This window comes from Charadrius vociferus, unplaced genomic scaffold (genome assembly GCF_000708025.1).
Source record: "Charadrius vociferus isolate BGI_N301 unplaced genomic scaffold, ASM70802v2 scaffold75, whole genome shotgun sequence".
NCBI classification, from domain to species: domain Eukaryota; kingdom Metazoa; phylum Chordata; class Aves; order Charadriiformes; family Charadriidae; genus Charadrius; species Charadrius vociferus.
The window spans coordinates 860,259-880,483 of record NW_009648545.1 but is presented as its reverse complement, the minus strand read 5'-3'; the positions used below and the strand labels follow the sequence as shown (position 1 = coordinate 880,483).

At 38.4% G+C, this 20,225-nt stretch overlaps 1 protein-coding gene across 1 annotated transcript; it reads right to left on the bottom strand.

The window, feature by feature from the left end:
- Positions 1-399: 399 nt before the first annotated feature.
- Positions 400-19,304, bottom strand: LOC104287287 (opsin-5-like). The gene is made up of 5 exons (XM_009885972.1): positions 19,212-19,304; positions 18,601-18,763; positions 16,903-17,030; positions 16,053-16,387; positions 400-1,019 (listed from the first exon to the last, which is right to left on the bottom strand). The coding sequence occupies exons 1-5, from the start codon at positions 19,297-19,299 to the stop codon at positions 408-410; spliced, it is 1,326 nt and encodes a 441-aa protein (XP_009884274.1). The 5' UTR covers positions 19,300-19,304; the 3' UTR covers positions 400-407.
- Positions 19,305-20,225: the final 921 nt, after the last annotated feature.

Genomic DNA, 20,225 nt, shown 5'->3' with positions numbered 1-20,225 from the left:
CCAGCATGAGATTGTCCCTTTTAAACTCTACATTGAGTTATTTCTTTTGAACAGACAGAATATAAAATGTACATAGTCTAGAAAGGGTAATAACAATTTATGGAAAACCTCTCAATGGTTAGTGTATTCTCTTGAAAAAGGAGTAAAAGGATGTTAGGAAATGCAGAGAGGATTTGGTTGACAGTGCATGACGCGAACACAGTTAGCACGACGTACTTAAATTGGCATGGCAAGAGTCAGACAGCATTTATAGCATGCCCACACTGTAGCACACGTCCCATCAAAGAGTATGAGAAAGGACAGTAAAATAGTCTAGAAAATGGGGTAGTAGAAGGACTCTAGAAAAAGCTACATTCATAAATCCAGTATGACAGTAGTACTGTCAGAGGGGCTTTGTACAAGCAGCTCTAGAGGTCTGTAAATGTATGATGCACGGGTACCGCTTCCAAGGTGATTTCCAAGGTATCAGTTTCAGTGTTTTTTTCTCCCCGCACAACCACCTTTACTGACTTCTTACTGGCCTGTTTCACTTTTGCTTGAAGGTGACTTTCCAAGGACACAGTTTCTTGAGGAGGGCATTCCATAGCGCTTAGCCTCTCCTGGCAGCATTTTGGGTAGCTCTGAAAGCATTCGAAAGCGTCACTGCGCTTTTCACGAGGGAAATAAGAACATTCTTCCACAATTGGCAGAGAATTACAGCTGGATTCATTTTTGCCCTTAAATGTTTTCAGTCTGGTGTTCAAAGTCGATCTGTAGTTCTGCAGTGCCTTAACACAAAAACAACTCCTGATGCAGAACTGTTGAAAAACTATGAAATCCTTGGTGATGGTCTTTCGGAAATTGGGCTTCAGGAGGAGATAGATAACTGGATTGTAGAGTGTGGAGGACTTTGCAAAGACAGCTGGCACAGCAAAGGCTAACGGAGGAATCTTATCTATTGATCCAAAAGCTGCCCACATGGCAATGATGGCATAAGGGCTCCAGGCAGCAAAAAATCCAATGCACACAGCAACACTCAGCTTGCAGAGAAGAAGAGAAAACACTGAGTTAAAAAATTGCATGCATGAGAAAAATAGCCACAAAAATAGTATATGCATAAAAATACCACCTGATTGAACCCCCTTGTTAAAAGTACCCCCAGGTCTTCCATCATACCTCGGCGGTTCTCCAAATGCGTATTTTTCTAGCAACTTAATTCTGTCAGAAATTTACTTCTGCCTTGAACTTTCAGGGTCAAAATGTATCAGGTCCTACATTTCTCTTCTTCTTCATTAAAGTGCCATGAAATCTCTTTCTAGACCAAAAAGGAAACCAACCTAAAGAAAAAGGTACCATTCTGGGAAAATACCTTTCTAGGTTGCAAAGCCATTTCTATCTATTATTGGATTCATGAGTAACACTATTTTTCGCGGCTACAGAATGTCTTCCATAATTTTACTGTTGGTGCTTAACTGGAGCCACACACAGGCATCTGATAGCAGAAAACTGGATTAATTCTGAATGCAAATCAAATTAATGAATTTAAGTTAACTCCTAATGCACAATTGTTTGTCCTAATAAACTCTAAGAGAAAGATTTGATAGGCATTTTGAAAAAAAAACCAAGCAAACAATGAAAAAAACCCAAACCAAAAAACCACCAAACACCAAACAAAACCAACAAGTATTTTGTATAAATTATCACAGAGATATATAAGAATAAATATCGGATCTGCAATAAACATAAACCTCAAAAAATCTAATGTAAACAGTAAGCATCAGCACGTATAGGAAGACTAACCTGCTGGGCATCATTCTAAGCACTGTTTATAACTGAAATACACATATATTTTAAAGACAGAAACAAGCATATTCATGCTCTTGAAGAAGCTTCAGAAGACCAAACGTATGTATTTCCAAATGAGGAAGACAGTAGAGTATCCGTTCAATTTAGAGTAGGATTGGAACCAAGGGACAGAAGAAAATACCAAAGGAGAGTACTTCTGTTTTCAGCTGGTAATTGTGCCACCTGCCTGAGCTGCCCTCTACAAGTGGGAGTACAGAGCTGCTAACTACTTCAGTTAACTGCAGATCTGCCACTTTTTTCAGTGAGGCACTGGCTATAGATTCAAGGTTGCAAAAATCATAGGTTTTTATATTGAGAGATGACACTGTTGTGTTCAGAGTGACAGTGAAAGAGGCCCAGAGCACTAACACCAGAAGAACACCCATCAGATTCTTTTAAGGCATAAAGAGCTCCTCCAAATGCTCTTATTTTCTCCCTAAGTTTAATAGTCTTACAAATTTTATTTTGCAAGAAGAAATGCATGGTGATTGCCAAGAAATATATACCACAAGTTTTATGAGGAATGTCTGTGGCATTTAACTGTTTTTTCTATTAGGCTAAAATCTGTTTATGAATTTGCGTATGTCTCTAGGAAGCCACCCACTATAATAATAGTGGTACAGGAGAAATGTCCCATTTATGAGTGATAACCTTTTAGGGCCCTAACCTGTTAGAGCTCACATGAAGTCCAAAGTTGAAGTCATTTGACAGAACGGAGAAACAAGGTATTTTGACAGAATGAGATCAGTTAAGAAATGATGAAGAAGCAAATCCACAAGATGGGGTCAACTTAATATTCCTCTTTGTTTCAATAGCGTTCTATTTCTGTACATCAGCTGAAGGTCCAGCCCTATGTATGGATATGCCTGTGCCATATGCATGGATTTTGTAATCTCAACTGTCCGTGGCCAGTATTCAAGACTGAAACTAAAAGCAATCTCTGTGGCAAGTAATATGCCTTGGCCCTTTAGAATCACATTAAGAAAAAATGAACACTAAAAATCAATTGGTGCATATCCCAGATGGCTTATTTATGGTAGCAATTAATCTTTGGGACTGTGATAGGCTTTACATTGTTCCTATGAAACGGTGTTTGACACGTATTTTCAAGGAGCTTTCAGCCAACTTCCCAAACTGCATCAATACAATTTCTAGAGCAAGGCGGGAATTAATCTCGCATAACTTCAGCTATCCAAAAACTTATATGCTTAGTCTAAGCCAGTCTGGATTCTTTATAATGTCAAAGGAAAGAGAGACATATCTCCTGAAAGAATTGAAGTATCATTCCAAGATCTATGTCTAAAACAGGTGTGGTGGATTGCTCTCAGGTCTTTGTCACTGACAATTTTGAGGATGTACTTAAGACAACTAACTTTTAAAGGAGCACAATCAGGCAAAAGGAACCCCTTTGAGATACTTAAGCATACCAACTGTATATATATGTACATGAATGTAGAAAGAGACTTTGTTATTATTATTTATATTGTCATGCCACATATTGAGAAGTCTGGAGTTTAATACAACAGAGCTTGAAAGGAATTAACACTCGTTGCCTGTGATAAGTTTCAAGCGAGGTGCTTGATGAATTACCTCCACCTGCTTAAGACCAACAAAATGACCAACATGGTTCCAAGAAGACAGGTATGAGGAGTGGGCTAACCAGTGATGCCAACACAAGATGGAAAAGAACATCAATATTTTCATATGCGCAACAAAAGAGGAGAATTTTAATGAGGCAGACATGGGGCAAATTTGTGAACATTTACAACAAATCCACCAAAGGGCCAAACCAAAGGACATCTTTGCGTTTGTGTGGGCAAAAAAGAACAGCAGCAGAACTGCAAAAGGACAAAAACTGGGGCAACATTGCATAGGCACACTATGCCTTCAAAGACATGTCCTTTAGTAGACGTTCTTGGAGACATGCTGTATTTGTATAACCATATCTTAGCTACCTCTGAAATCCTACACATGCAAGTTGCAGTGGTCAGTTTTCCTAAATTGATCAAAAAAAGTTTATTGAATGTACACTGTTCCAGTGAAAATAGAGAGGCAACTAAGCATAAAAAGTCAGCCATAATAAGAGATTTCAATTATCTGCATATATACTGGTCAAAGATAATAACAGAAAAGTTTTGAAAGAAAAATAATCTTTTTCACAAGCTCTTTTACTGTAAGGGACAGAGTATTTGTGCGTGAGCATTCCTTTTTTCCTGCTGGTTCATATTTCAACCTCGCTGATGATTTTTAAAAAAAAATTCTTAATTCAGTGCACAATACAGTGGCCAAAGGTTACCTAAAAATGTAAGTAATATGATAGAAACAAAGCGACATAGGTTCTGTAATTCACAACTCGACAACCAACTAGAATTCTGTCGATAGGTCAGAAAAAAAAACCCAAACCTTTACTTCTGCCTCAGGTAGGTTATTTCCAATGATGAGTTCATTTTACGCCAGAAACCGTTGTTTAGAATAACTGATCTGTACATTCTTTTATTTCATTTCATTAACTCACAAAGGCCACACATCAGCTACGTACACCAATGAGAACTGTTCATAAGGGAATGTCACTTTCACACTATGAGACAGGTGAACTAACCCATTTCATTACATCACTGTGCGATTGATTCAATTCTCTTTATGCTATACTTGATGGCCAGACGTCAGTTCTGGCCTTGAATTTCCTGCTCTGAAGGTGATACCACCTGTAGCAGCAGTCACCTGTGCATCACTACACAATGAGACCCAGGGAGCACTACAGGCATGCTGGTCTACAGCTGAGCCTTTTCATAATTTCACTCTAGACTTGAGCCCACTGTCTCTCATTAAAGTGAAGAGGGGACATATTGCCTAATTTTAGTCTCAGCCTCTAATACACAGCTGCTAAAATTGCAGTGACAGCAAACTGAGCCTGTATAGAACACAAAGAAATCCAGCACAAAGCTGTGTGATCGATTAAGGAACAATGTGATGATGTGACTTGGAGAAATACATGCAGGCCTCATACAAAGGCATAAAAAATTTAGTTCTTATGAAAACTATTCCAAAAGGCACTAAGTAAGTCATTACAGTTTGTAGCAAGTACAATCAAAGGCTTACAATCCAAAATCCCTTAGTGCTAATACAAAGATTATTTTAATGAACTGTAATGGACTTTCTGTAATGTCTTTATTTTATCATGGAAACAGGGAGAAAAAACACTTCAGCTCTATGAGTTATCTTTTCATAACTGCACATATCCATGGAAATTTCTAACATTTTTTCTTATCAAAGTGACCATCGAGTGTCCTGTTGTTGCTCTGCAGTACTATGAATAAAAGGCAATGCCTTCTTCCCACATCTTGCAAGCCAGATTTTTATTTTAATTATTTGTAGTTCCACTCAAAGATCCCACCAACCACAAGAATCCCTACAGCCCTGTCCGTCATACAGGGACATAAGAAAAATACTATCACAGGATACATAACGTCCCCTATACACCCAGCACCCATTCTGACAGGGAAGTTTGACATAACTTATGTAGTTTTCCAAGTATATCTAATTTCATAAAATGTAAAAATTCATATAAATGTAGGCATATAGCAATCTTATAATTTCCCAAGGTAAGGCAAGAAGTGATTCACCCTTGCTCTGCCTGTTAGCATAGACAGAACTCTATCATAGCTTGTGAACGGTATGATTTTGGCATAGAGGTGTTTTCAAAAATCTTTTTAAACTTTGCCCTCAAGTGTTGGCAAATCCTATATACAAAAACCTTCTTTAAAATATCTCCTGGAGAAGCAAAAAAACCACAATTACAAATGAAAAAATGTGTCTGTAAATCAAGCACAAATATATTTTTCACATACCAAATGTAACAGTAGGTGACACTTCACAGAAGTTTACAGACAAAAGTCTTTCTTGGGGAATTACGATCTAGCTGGAGTGTAGGGAAAACATTTAGGTTTACAAGGAGAGCTTCACAACAAAGAACACAAGTTACAGAGGATATTTTTACACTACAGGTAAAAGGAAAAAGAATATAAATGTTCTCCACTTGCAGCATTAAGTCATCTTTGTAGTTAGATCTTCGGCTCATGCATGTCAGTTCACTCATGCAGAGTGGAACAAGTCCTGGCTGTTGGCACAAGCTAAGGATCTGGTTCAACTATTTCAAACTAGATGTTTATTGGTGAATTATTACTGAATAAGACGGGGTGAATTCAGCTTGCTGACACTTTTAAGTAAATGATGCTTTAAAGGACTGAACCACTGGTGAGAATATCCCTGATGTAATGAAAGTCAGCCAGTCACCCAGGCACAGAGGCAGCAGTACCTTGGTGTCAGCCTAAGAGAAACAAAGTCAAGTTATTGTTCCCACGAAATAAGTGGAAACTATGCACATGTACAAATCTTTCCCAGCTTCCCTCTTAGGATTACCATAAGTTTCTTTAGTAAGAACACACAATGCTTGGAAAGGATACTGGCTTAAAGTAAGTGAAAAACAGATTTTATCAAATCATATATTTTGAAAACTAATTGAAAAATGTGAACCACTTGATCACTATGTTTTTTATTCCAAAAAATATTACAACAGAAATATCTTATTTCAATCCTTGTTGTCTGACTTCTATTTCTAACTTCTAGGTGTCTAACTTGTGGAGCTATTTTACCCCATGTTTTCAATAGAAAGTGACTCATTTCCACATACAAAAGTATATATGCGTTTGTGTACATGCATACTAAAATTATGCATACATATCCTCTAATTGTACATGCAAAATCCTCTGGAGTATCTAAACTTGTTAAAAAAACCCAACATCATAATGTTTTTTTCTCATGCATCTCTAATTGTTCTCACAAAGGAATGTGTATTTTTGCAAGTCCAGTCCAGGTTTCTCAATCTGTCCATCAAGTTTATAAAAATTAGAACTAGAAACCCAACACACCAACCAGGCTTGATACATTCAACAAATCAAATTCTGAAACTACTCATGTTTTTCCACCCCTCCATCAGGGAAAGTATTTGTCACTTCCAATCTGCTTCCAAATAACAATGTTTTCTGGCCTATGGAGAACTACCAACATCTAGAAATAGATTTCCAGATTTGCACTTCTACTGTACAGGAACCAGCACACAATGCACCAGTCATTCTCCTAATTTTTTTGCTCTCATCTTTCCCTTAACACAGTCACCAAGGTAATTTACATTAAACTACCCATATTGTAAAGCATTACTCATTATAATTAAGAGAAAGTACATGAAGTACAAGAGCACATGCATTACAAAAAGTCTATTTGTCTATACATTTAATAACTGGTGTGAAGCATTATTTCAAAGTTACATTCCTGGCAAGTTTCTAGCAACTCATTTTGGCTGAAAGGATTTTAAAAGCCTTGTAAGTATGAATTGGTCAGCCATGTTCAAAAATCCCAAACATGTCATATGCCTGAACAGCATTTTCTAAAAGTGAACTAACATGTAAGCGTCTGATCCTCAGTACTGCAAGTCTGAATCATTGCTCATCTTTCTCAGAACGGTTCCCACAGTTTGGATCCAGTTTGTTCTGGCCAGTATAGACAGATGCAAAGCATGCTTACTACAAAGTGACATCAGTGTCACCGCAAGCCTCATGCATTTTTGTATCCTGAGGAATTATCTTAGCAGGCTGGACCGCTTGCATTAGATAATACAACATCTAGAAATGTTGTGAATCATAAGAGTTTTCAAAATAATAATATCAGCCCAAACTGAAGCCGGCTACTCCAGATTTAATCAGAAGCCAAAAGTCTCACTGGACAAATTTATGTCCTTAGTAAGGCAAACAGATTTGACATCGCAGACACTGAACAGAGGAATTAAGACTGACAATCACCAGAACATGTTAAGATCCTTTTGAGCATGGTATAAAAGCATCAGCATGAGAAAAGTCAATCTAATTTTTTCACTGTCATTCATTTAGTACCAAAAAGAGCATTGCAGGCTTGGGGACAGGATGGAGCACTGTCATGGTAGGCGTGGCAACAGGCCAATAGGCTTCCTGACACTGGCAGTTTTCTTGCCGGAAAAATGAAGGTGTTATCGCTCATTTTCCTATTTAAACTACGCAGACATAAAGCTTTCTTCTGCACAGTGCTACTCAGCCAGGAGCAGCTTGCAAAGAAAAATCAAGCCTCAGAACCTCTCCCTGTCACTTCAGCCATGTTAAAAAGGGGCTCCATCTAACAACTAACACACAGTACCGGGAGATATACCCTGGAAATTAAGACTGGCTTTTATAGTCTCATTGGCTAAACTGCTAAATAAAATAAGATCAGGGACCACTGTCTGGATCGAGCACAGACTGGTCACCTCCATACTGCATAGCGTTGGGCCTTGGGTCTCACCAGCATTTTCTTGAGGTGTCTTGGTGGGCTTAAGACATAATTATTGAGGTTTGGTGTATTTTTTTTCAGTTCAAAGTGTTTTTATCGCATGAAAGAGAGTGTTTGTTGCATGCCCTAGGAAGGGGCATTAGGATCATGTCAGAGTGCAGATGCTGCTGGGACAATACTATCAAACTGTACAGGAGGGAATGGGTAGGAATGCCCCTTTTTGGAACAGTCCCTGGTTTGTGCTGTCTCCTGACCTATGGCAAGGCATGGGTAAAAACCACACAAGGGAGTATACTAACAACTGAGCAACAGGGCAATCAGTGGGCCAGTGCTTGTGATCCTTGGCCTTCTTTTCTTTGACAATACAGAAATTACCACCACATCCTCCTACAACTCCTCAGATTCATCTGCTTTTATCTGCTGCCTTTTGCTTGCTAATTTGATAGGAAGACATTTGGGTTCACAGTTCTCTGGGTCTGCACTCCTACAGCATTTAACAATACCGGCTCCTTTCCAGTCTAGTGACATTTGTTTCCTAGACAAAATAATTTTCATATACTCTAAAATTCAATTAAACAGATATGTACATTACGCTCGTGATACTAGGCTGCTCTAAGAATTCAACACTGGTTTACATCAACCAGTATTTCAAATAACAAGTGAAGATTTTAATATAGGTAAAAAATTATGAGTGTCAAGATAGTAGGAGTCATTGCTGATCATTTTCTTACCTTGTCACAGCCCAGCATGGAGCTATAATTGCAAACTTCTGATAGAGGCCATGTTTGTATAACAGTATAATAATTACATAGTGAACTTGCTTTTTAATTCTAAAATATATAAATACTGAATACTGTATATCTGTCATGTAGTGTGTAATTTCAGCAAGCTTTAATGGAGAGCATGTAGATGCTTCAGACCATTAGTTCCTGAGCATCTACAGTTCAGCACGTATGTCACTATTTTAGCACCTGCCTACAATTTCAAACTCAACAGCTGGCAGCGTGTCAATTATCTGCAAATTCCACTAAATCAGTATGAGCTGTAGATCTTCAACCAGCCTGAAGAACTCCTGTTTATGTCTCTGAATATGTCATGAATTTTACTTCTCATTCAACAATGTGCAAAAGAGTAAAAAAAGTAAAAACAGTAAACTACTGTTAACAGTACCATGGTTCAGAAAAAAACATCTGATTCATATTGTTGTCTGCTCCAAGACAAGTCAGTGAGCCTCTTTCTAATGATTACTCTGCTCTCAAGATCTCGGAACAGACCTTTGGCAGCATTGTTTCAAGCAATCTGGCATTATTTTGTTAACTTATTCTTTTGTAGAGACAACATCTCACTGTATCTGCTCAGCTTAATGATGCTGAGTTGTGCAAGATAAAGGTAATTCTTCTTCGGCTGTTGTGCTAAAATAGGGCAAAAAATATTTTTAATGCTATCTAATTGCTACTGCCCAAAATTTTTTGGTAGCTGTCTATTTATAGCTTGTTCTACAATTTTCTTTACTGTCATTCTAGGATATCAGGGAGCTATGCACCCCAGGACAAAGTCTATTAAACAGTGTGCCATAGAGAAACCACTGCTTCTCCAAAGTTTCTGAGAAGTACAGTCACTACAGTAATGTCTGAACAGGACAGAGGATGTTACTCCTCTGAGCCAACAAGCTCCGTTGGCATGGAGGATGATGGAGGAAAAGGCTCTTGTCCCTTGATACAGTCCATCATCACCTAAGATCCACTTGTTCATCCACCACCATCTGCCACCACAATGCTGCCTGTTCCCCACAGTGACTCACAAAAATGAAGACAGGTTCCTACAAATCACCCATCCCTTCTCCTTACGGAATTTATGGTAAGAGTCAGGTAACATGTACCCGAAGCTCAGCCTCTGGATCCTTGAAGACTGCAAGACTCACACACTTGATCTCATGGACCAGCCTCTGGCAAGGCTCATCTAGCTCTTTCTTCAAAAGCCTGAAAAAGCAGAAGCCTCTGTTAGAAAACTGCAAACTGTCTCTCCGTGCAAACTTTGCTGAGTATTCAGGTCACCATAAGCACCATACCAAAGCCTGGAGAAGGAAATATGCAGGATGTAGAGTATAATGGGCTAAGCACCAGGCAAAGCAAAAATGGTTCCTGAATCTGAGTCTTGCAGCTAATTGCAAATACGCTGGTGGCTTTAGTTTGGTAGTTTAACCTTGTGCCAGGTCTCATTGGTAAGGGAAGCATTGGCTGTGATTTCCCATCTTGCAGAGTTTTACAGTACATAGATATCATGAAACTAGCCAGCTAAACACTCTGCAGACTGGTAGTTTACTGACCTGTAAACCCAAGGCATATTGCAATTGTATCTTGCAAAATATTCCAAAGCAATGATGGCAAAGTCTGAAAAGCAACAAACAAGAACAACGGATGTTATTATTCCTACACCAGGAGGAAAGGAATTAAAATTCTATGCATCAGGCTGTAACAGAAGTTTGACGACACTTGGGATGACTAGAGGCTATCTCACACCCTTCATCTGTCCTCTTTTTCCTCTGTAAACCTTTTGCAGATTTAAAAAAAAAAATATATGTATTTTTGTGCAAGATTCCTGGCAACTTCATAGGACCTGCACATCTGGAAAGCCTACGGTGTAGCAGTGATCACTATAAACAAACTAGTCAAATGAGACCAAACGAAAATGAAGGCACCTTACTGAAAGGTCTAAAGCATTATGGAAGAGTTCTGATCTGAGCCATGCTCACATAGGAATCTAAAACTACTTCTTCTTTCACTTTTCACCATTATAAATGTTTTACACTGCACAAAATCAAAAGCCAACCATAAATGTGATCATCTGTATCAAAGTAATAGAATCTCAATTTCACATTCTCCCCAAATGAAATGTCTGTATTCTTCCATAGCAAGCCTTGTCAATATGTGCTTTATTGGTCAACCAGGTTCTCTCACTCTTGCCAGAAAGCCTACTGCTTCCACCTCAAATCAATAAATATTATACAGTCAGTAGTGTAACATAACTGTAAATGTGGCACTGACTGTGTCTTCATGCAGATTCTCTCCCTCCACATGCATTTAGAAACAGCACACAGACCACTAATCTCCAAATGGCTTTGAAATGCCTGCAGCAAATTGTGTTGCTGTGCCTTAAGACGAAAGCATCTGTTTCAGGTGGACAAAATCAAAAAAAGCATTGAACAGATGTAATTCTTCTTTCACTTCAGGAGTAGATTTACCCATTAAAATGAATTATTTGGATTTAGCATCTTGTATTCTAAACTATAGGTTTTCCTTGAAGAGTAAGCTTTATCCAATTCGATTTCCATTATATTTCCTATTATGCTCATAGATCTTCCCACCTGTAACTACAACTTTCAAGAGTGCTTGTACTAGTGGCTATATAACACTTCTAGTTTCAGAGCAGTGAGACAACCTCCATTAATGTTGGCAGTAAAATTTCTATTAATTTAACAAAAATTAATTTAATGAGGATTAAAAAACCCAAGCACTATGTCCATGCATTGTAAAAACCCAATTTAAGACCAACTAACCTCTGTGGTGTGCAGATTTATGTAGTTTCTCTGGACATCATTGCATTCCATACTAAATATAAAATCAGTTTCTTCAATAAACAATATTAGAAGAGAGAGGTGAATTATTCAACCTTCTCCTTTTCAGCCAAATGATACTTCAAAGTTTTAAATCAGGTACTTCAGAGGTATCAAAAAATACAGCCACGAAGAAATGCAAGTTGAGTACCAGGAGTTTTGTACAAGGTCATACACAAAGTTTGAATCAGAACAAAAACTGAACGCAATCTCCCAGGCCAAAAGCTTACACCTCATGATTTAAATTGAATGTACTGTAGACAATTCAGAGATGTTATTTGGACAAATATTTGATGAGACATTAAGTTACTCTCATGTTGGTTTTGCTCCTGAAACATCTAGGGAGAACTAGGATGTGTTTCTGAAATGGTTTAATACCCAGGAAGTCCTGGAGAAGAGGAAATTTTCTATATCTCTACTTGCATTCATAAAATTTATCTTTCTTATCTATATGCTCAGATGACGTTTTCTCCAGAAGCTGGCAAACCCATGCACCTGCGAAGAGATCACATGAGAACAATAGTGTCCTCTGTATGCATTATAATTGATTTTTATGGCACTATATAATAATAAAAGTAATATCAGTAATTAGCCAACCTTGCAAATTCACAAGCAAAAAAGCACTAATAATGCTATACAGCTCCCATTACATTTTCTGAAAGTCTTCCTATTGTCATTGAGGTCCCTTCCAACCCTGACCATTCTGTGATTATGTGATTCTATGATTCTGTAATTCTAAAATAGCACAGAAAAAAAACACTATGGACAGATCTTTTAACATGGGAAGTATATTAATGATAGTGAATGTTATCTGTACTTTATTGTTCTTTTTTAATTAAAATATTCCATTACTAATAAAAAAATACACTAAACTGGGCCTAAATTGAATGCTATGGCCTGGTTATGTTAATATGTTTAAGGAAAGAGATAGCCACTTAGTGTGCAGGGCAATACAGATTAAAGCAAACTTCAGGAACTTGGGAAACCTTTATGCTCACAGAGGAACCTGCGCCATCTTTGTGAAGCCTCAAGGCATAGGCAGCCACAAGTGAGAGCTTCCATTACCATATTTCTGGGCTTGGCGAGATTCTTAAGTGTACAAGTCCCATTTTGAGTGCCCAGGTCATTTTCTGGAATTAGCTTTTCAAGCATGTCAGCTGAAGCTCGATAAGAATGTAGAGGCACAGGTGAAACCTGACCAGGACTCCTAAGTTAGAGTGACCTGATGTCAGGGGCAGGATGGAAAATGCCAGGGGAAGAACGGGCTATGAATTGTCTCTAATTTGACAGGTGTTAACAAGGCTGTATTGCAGCTCAAATCCAGCAGGAAAAACTACAGTTCAACAAATAATCATTCCAAGTACACCACAAAATTTACATATTTAGGGTGGGTTGTTTTAGCAGAGTTTCTTAAGGAAAAAAAATTCTCTTCTCTCCTCTTTGCTTTTATGAGTTTGACTTATACCATCCTCTTAGCAGATGTCCCCAAGGGATTATCATGTATAACTATTAGTTGTTTGTATTATTGTTATTCTAGAGTGAGATTCTCTGCACATAGAATAGAATCAAAGAATCATAGAATCATCTAGGCTGGAAGGGACCTTTAAGATTATCAAGTCCAACCGTTAACCTAGCTCTGTCAAGTCCACCACTAAACCATGTTCCTAACCACCACATTTACCCATCTTTTAAATACCTCCAGGGATGGTGATTCCACCAGTTTTCTGGGCAGCCTGTTCCAGTGTTTGATAACCCTTTCGGTGAAGAATTTTTTCCTTATATCCAATCTCAATGTCCCCTGGCACAACTTGAGGCCATTTCTTCTTGTCCTGTCACTCATTACTTGGGAGAAGAGACCAACACCCACCTCGTTACAACCTCCTTTCAGGTAGTTGTAGAAAGTGATAAGGTCTCTCCTGAGCCTCTCTTTCTCCAGACTAAACAGCCCAAGTTCCCTCAGCCACTCCTCAGAAGACTTGTTCTCTAGATCCTTCCAGCTTCATTGCCCTTCTCTGAATATTCTCCAGCACCTCAATGTCTTTCTTGTAGTGAGGGACCCAAAACTGAACACAGTATTCAAGGTGGGGCCTCACCAGTACCGAGTACAGGGGGACAATCACTTCCCCAGTCCTGCTGGCCACACTATTCCTGATACAGGCTGGGATGCTCTTGGCCTTCTTGGCCACACTGCTGGCTCATATTCAGCCGGCTGTCCACCAACACCCCCTGGACCTTTTCCGTTGGGCAGCTTTCCAGCCACTCCTCTCCAAGCCTGTAGCACTGCATGGGGTTGTTGTCACCCAAGTGCAGGACTCAGCACTTGGCCTTGTTGAACCTCATACCATTGGCCTCGGCCCATCGATCCAGCCTGTCCAGACCCCTCTGTAGAGCCTTCTTACCCTCAGGCAGATCAACACCCCTACCCAGCTTGGTGTTGTCTGCAAACTTACTGAGGGTGCACTTGATCTGCTCGTCCAGGTCATTGATAAAGATATCAAAGAGAACCGGCCCCAGTACTGAGCCCTGGGGAACACCGCTTGTGGCCAGACACCAAATGGATTTAACTCCATTCACCACCACTCTTTGGGCCCAACCATCCAGACAGTTTTTTACCCACCGAAGCCTACACCCATCCAAGTGATGAGCGGCCACTTTCTCCAGGAGAATGAGGTGGGAAACGGTGTCAAAGGCTTTTTTAAAGTGCAGGTAAACAACATCCACAGCCTTTCCTTCATCCACTAGGAACTCATAAGAATGACAAGTATTGAATATGCGTGTGCACCTCTGAGTGTTCCAAGCATACAGTGTAACCAGCATCTTGGTCTCACTGAACAGGAGTGTAGAAGTCAATTAGCATAAGCTATGAAGAGTTTTAAAAGTTAATTGAAGAGTTAAAGGATGGTATCCTGTAGTTAAATGAAAGACTGAAGAAAGTCCACTGAATATCCAGGAGTGGGGCAGGAATATACTTAAGAGCTTTAGCTGGGAAATGTTCCAGTTTAGAGTAATTGAGAAGAAGGAGTAGGTAACATAAATCTTTACTTCTTCAACTGCTTGGATTGAGGAAGATCTCCGAAGGTCCCTTCCAACCCCTACCATTCTGTGATTCTGTGATATTTAGGTTACAAGACCATGCAGCAGCCAGGAGGACAGTGTTTTCCATGGTGGTCAAAACCAAGATACTCAAAGGGAGAGATAGGACCAATTAAGGTGTCTGCGCTGCGCTTGGTAATCGAAACAGAAATGTCAGAGAAAGACTAAGTTTTTTAGCATAAAAGAGAAAGCAGACTATCTATACAGAAGCAGATTTGTGAGATATCCAATCGTATTTGCAAATGAAAATATCCATATTCCTGAACAGAGAGAGAAGATAAGGACCAAAGATGACTCCAAGCAGAAAACTGAAGGGTGGTGAAACAAATAACTAGAGAAATAAGAAAATGATTCATTAAAATCAAGAAAAAACAAAGATTTTTTCACTGGAAATAATTAACAGAGTCAAGAGGTACCACTCATATTTTTCAAGAGGTAAATTAGGTGAAGTAAACCTAACGTTAGCCGTGAAGTTCCTCTTCTTATTTTTTGGTATATTAAAAAAATAGATGCTGATCTTCTGGAAATGGCAGGGACATAGTTTGCAGAAGGAAACAATTTCCACAAAAAATGCTGCAACCACAGGTTTAAATTTTACTGTATAAGGTAGTGAAACACAAAATTCCAGAGGTTTTGGTTCAAAAAGTATTTACAGAAATACACTTTTCTGTGACTTTTTTCCCTTGTTTAGTTATAAAAAAGAGAATTTTATCTCTACAATACTATTTAAAATCCTTAATGAAAGAAAGCTTAAGCCTGGATCTCCTCAGGTGTCTGCAGCTGGGCAAACAGAATTCACTCACTCATACCAGACTGGCTTTCATAAACAATGGTTCAAGAGCATGAGACCCAAACTCACTTCCACACAGTGCGCCAATTTTTGACCTTCCTTTTAATCAGAAGTCTGAAATCTCAATTTTCACAAGTAATGAAGCTCTGTGAGCTTAATTATCATCCTCCAGAAACAGCACAACGACTAATTTTATGTTTAGCAACTCATTGCCGTGCAGAAAATCTGCACGAGACAGTACCGTTGTCTGAAATGAAAATGCAATAAGGACCAATTCTCTTTTCCACCTTTATTCCCTCCTGTTGAACTGTCTTAGTCCTTAAATGATGCTGCTTAGCTGTGCCAAAAACACCTTCCTAAAGACTAACTTCCAAATACCTTGACAGTAATGGTTTGTGCGTTGGTCATCCTGACTGGGCCAGAGATGTGCTGTTCCACTGCCTTCCTGGATTCTTTCACAGTTACCAGAATAAGAGAGTAAGAAGTGACAATTACTCCACAAGGGAGAATAAAACAGAAAACAAAGAGGACTACGGTGTAAGACATGGCCACGGCGTTTACGTTGGTGGAATGCCAGTCAATGCAGCACGCTGTGCCGTAGGGCTCCGCTCCATATTCTCCCCAGTGAGCTAGTGGAGAACAGGCAAAAATCGCTGCATAAGTCCAAGCACAGGCTATCAAGATTTGTCCATGTTGTCTCCTGAACCTGTTCCCTGGAAGGCACAAAACGAGATCAGCATGTTTGCCATGTCGGTGTGGATTTTCCCACATGCAGACAGCTGAGCAGGGTAAGTGAGAGGGACAACTTTAAAAGGTGTTCAAAATATTATAGCATATTGATTCGCAACAATTTGCAAAAATAATAGGTAATTGAATTCTCTGATACATGTAGGATACTTAGCACAACATAAATCTATATGAATAAATCTCTATCAAAACTTAGCAGTAAACTCTGAAAAAATGAGCTTATTCAGGCCAGCCTTGCTTTCAGATTGGACCTCTTATTCCATGTTTCCAAATTATTACCCTGACTTAAAAGAGCTTAAAAGTAATAAATTGCATATATGTAGCCCTATAGTTAATTATCAAAGATCACAGAAATAAGAATTGTTCGACTGGATGTAAAAGATCTCTGCTATAAAAATACTCTCTAGGATAGGCAACTCAGAAATGGTGGTCTATGTTCACATAAAAAATTGAGTAACTTAAGACTGGAACATTAGCTTACCGTAAGCTGGAAAACAAATTTTGAGGCAGCACACGGTGCTCAGTAATGTCAGTGTTGAGAGACTGCAGATCCCAAACAGCACCCCACAAAACGCATAGAACAAGCAAATCTGTTTCCCGTACAGCCACCTGGCAAATAACCAAGGAAGTTAATTCTTAGATGCTATCCTTCTTCTTTAATTGTAGTACAAAGAGGTAGAAATATATTTACAGTTTTAGCCTTAAAAGTTCAACAAAACTGCATGATTAAATTATTGGTTGGTCAATAACCAACTACAAAATATATTCTTATTTGAAAAACTTACAGCCAGTAAAGTAATCATGTCCTGCTTTATTTCTATGATTCACATGTAAGTCTTTTGATTTTTATAAAACAAAGCAGTGTATCTTAATGACAATAATTCTGAAAAGAAAAATCAAAATTCTTGTCACTCCTCAGCTTAGGTCATAAAATAATAAAGCTTATTATTGTTTCTGCTGTCTTTATGTATATTTTTAAAACTAGTTTTCATCAAAATTAACACATTCTCTTGTGAAGGTTCTCCAGAACAAAAATTTTATCTGAATCACTATACATCCTGCCTTTCTATTCAGACACTGGCAGTATTTGCTGTAGCAGTTATCAAAAGTCTTATTCTAGTTTTCGAAGACATCATGTCTATTAGTCAAGATATTTAGCAATATTTTGACACAGAAATTAATGTGATAAAAACTGAGTAATTACTGGATGTTATTCTGTTATTTTTTATTTTGATGCCAAAATGAGAGAAAATTAGATGGAAGAAGGACAGAGAGATTTTTTTCACACCAAATCAAATACATTTTTATCATTTTGGTTAACTGAGGAGAAAAAATTATCCAGGGGTTATGTTGGGTGAGGTTTCTCTGTCTCTTTTGTTAAATATATTCTATTTAATTATATTAGTAAACACACAGTACTAGGTTTCTCAGTAAAGTGTTTTGGGAAGCCAAACATTCTGCAACTGTGATAGACCAAAATATTACAAATACCATCCTATCCTACACCAAACCATGCAGAAGAGCTCCTGACAATCAGTTCTGATCTTCCTTCACATTTTCTGTCTAGTTCCCTTCTCTCAAACACTTTCATACTGCTTGGGTTGCACAAATACTGTTCGAGGTCTAGTAATGAGGTCTAAGCCTCCCAGACTTTAAAAGAGGACCACAAAAAATAGATCTTGCACAATGATATGAGGGTGAATTCATGTGGATAAAGAGGAGAGAAGTGGAGAAGGAAGGAAGAAGTTCTAAATTTAGAGAGCTGGACTAAAAATTAATCCAGAACATTACATTTCTATGCATCATCACTGACACTACTTTCGGAAATCATAAGTAAATTCAGGGTACCAAATTTCACTGTTCAAATGAAAAAGAAATTAAGCATTTCACCATCGCTTGAATAATACTACCCACAAAGAATAAAAGCAGTAGGAAGTGGCTGTTTGGAAAAAAATCTTCTCAGCCCTGCAGAAATCGAAAAGATAGTGACCTCAAATAGGCACAAACGCCAGTTAACACCAGCAGTCCATAAAGCTGCTGGTACATACTTCTCTCAGTCCCTCTAATTAATTCCCACTTTTACGGCAAGCAAAGTGGCAGAGTAATTCAGTCTTCATCACTGACACAGACCTCCAGAGCCTGTGGAGGATGTTAAATATCACGTACATAGTGAACAAACCTGTGTGAAAGGCTGGAGGTTACAGCTAGAGGGTACAATGTCAGAGTCATACCAAGGTCACTGATGGCAAGGTTAATAATGAAGTATTCTACTGGTTTCAACAAATTCTTTTTCTTGTAGGAGACATATAGGAGAATACTGTTCCCACACAGGGAGGATATTCCTGTAGAGAAACACAAAATATGAAGAAAAAGTTACTTTCAGCCATCCTTTTTTTTTTTTTTTTCCTGCACGGGAATAATGTGCTGTCATCATAGCTAGCATTTATCAGACAAATTTGTTGCTTTTTTATATTTGTGTTTTTCTCTTCTTTATATTTCAATTTTTAAAAAAAATAAATATCATTTTTCCTGGTTTCTTCCTGTTTTGTCCATCAAACTATCTAGAAAGATCTAATGTATAATTTTATTCATTAGTTTAACTGACCTGCCGAAACCATATTTTTCCTGTAGGAAGCTGTCATTAAGACAGAGACTATGTCCATCTGGCACTGCACACATTTTCCCAGTTCCAGGTCTAGAGCTCTCCATTCACTGATGGAGTGAAATCTCCTTACCACATCAAATACAGCCAAAGCTCTATAAACACATGTAACATGAAATCACACTTACCAAACACCATATAACATATTCCAACAACGATATCAGCTGATTCTGTTATTTTGGACTGGAATGTTGAGTTCCGGGAAGATGGGCCCATCTGAAAAATAGAACAAGACACAATATTAGAAATTCATTATCCAAGCAGACACCTGTGAGCTGTCTGCAAGGCTCTAAGCTGTTTTGTGGGGAAAGGACAAGGAGAATTTAATTTTATTTTATTTTCTGAATTAAAAATTAATTTATCTGAATGGAGGATGCAAAGTGGATGGAGCCAGGCTCTTTTCAGTGGTGCCCAGTGCTAGGCCAACTGGCAACGGGCACAAACCACAACACAGGAGGTTCCCTCTGAACATCAGGAAACCTTTTCACTGTGAGGTTGACCAAGCAATGGCACAGGTTACCCAGGGAGGCAGTGGAGTCTCCATCCTTAGAGATATTAAAAAAAAACATCTCGACATGGTCCTGGGCAACTGGGTCCAGGTGGCTCTGCTTGAGGAGGGGGGCTGGGCCAGAAGACCTCCAGAAATCCCTTCCAGCCTCATCATTTCTGTGATTCTGTGTAACTAACAGATGAAACTGCAGCCTAGAACTGATGTTGAGGTAAACCAATTTCTATTAATTGGAGGGACTTATCTAAATATAAGAATGTCACAACATTACAAACGCAATCAGTGAGCAAGGGTGCATTAAATTTTGGAAGCTTGACTTGGCTCACTAAGGTTTGTTCCAGAATATTACTTGTAATCATTTTACAACAAGGTAGGAAATCTTAACAACAAGGAGTACAGAACTACAAATATAAACCTAAAACAAATAAACAAACAAAAAACCAAAACCCACACACTTCCAAAAAAAAAAAAAAAACCCACCCCAAAAGACCCTAAAAAGAGAAATGTAGGAAAAGCATCAGAATAACTAATATGTAGAGACAAGAATGTATGAGATATGTGTATGTATGCACTTAATTCTAAAACTTACTATTACCATTTAACTTGTATCTTTATGTAGGGGTGAGCCAAATAA

Excerpts from the sequence above, each read along its gene's own strand:
- LOC104287287 (XM_009885972.1), bottom strand. The coding sequence starts at position 19,299 with ATGGGCCCATCTTCCCGGAACTCAACATTCCAGTCCAAAATAACAGAA. Across the intron at positions 17,031-18,600 it reads ACCTCCAGCCTTTCACACAG|GTGGCTGTACGGGAAACAGA; the intron begins GTTTGTTCACTA and ends GTTATTTGCCAG. Across the intron at positions 16,388-16,902 it reads AATTTGTTTTCCAGCTTACG|GGAACAGGTTCAGGAGACAA; the intron begins GTAAGCTAATGT and ends TGTGCCTTCCAG.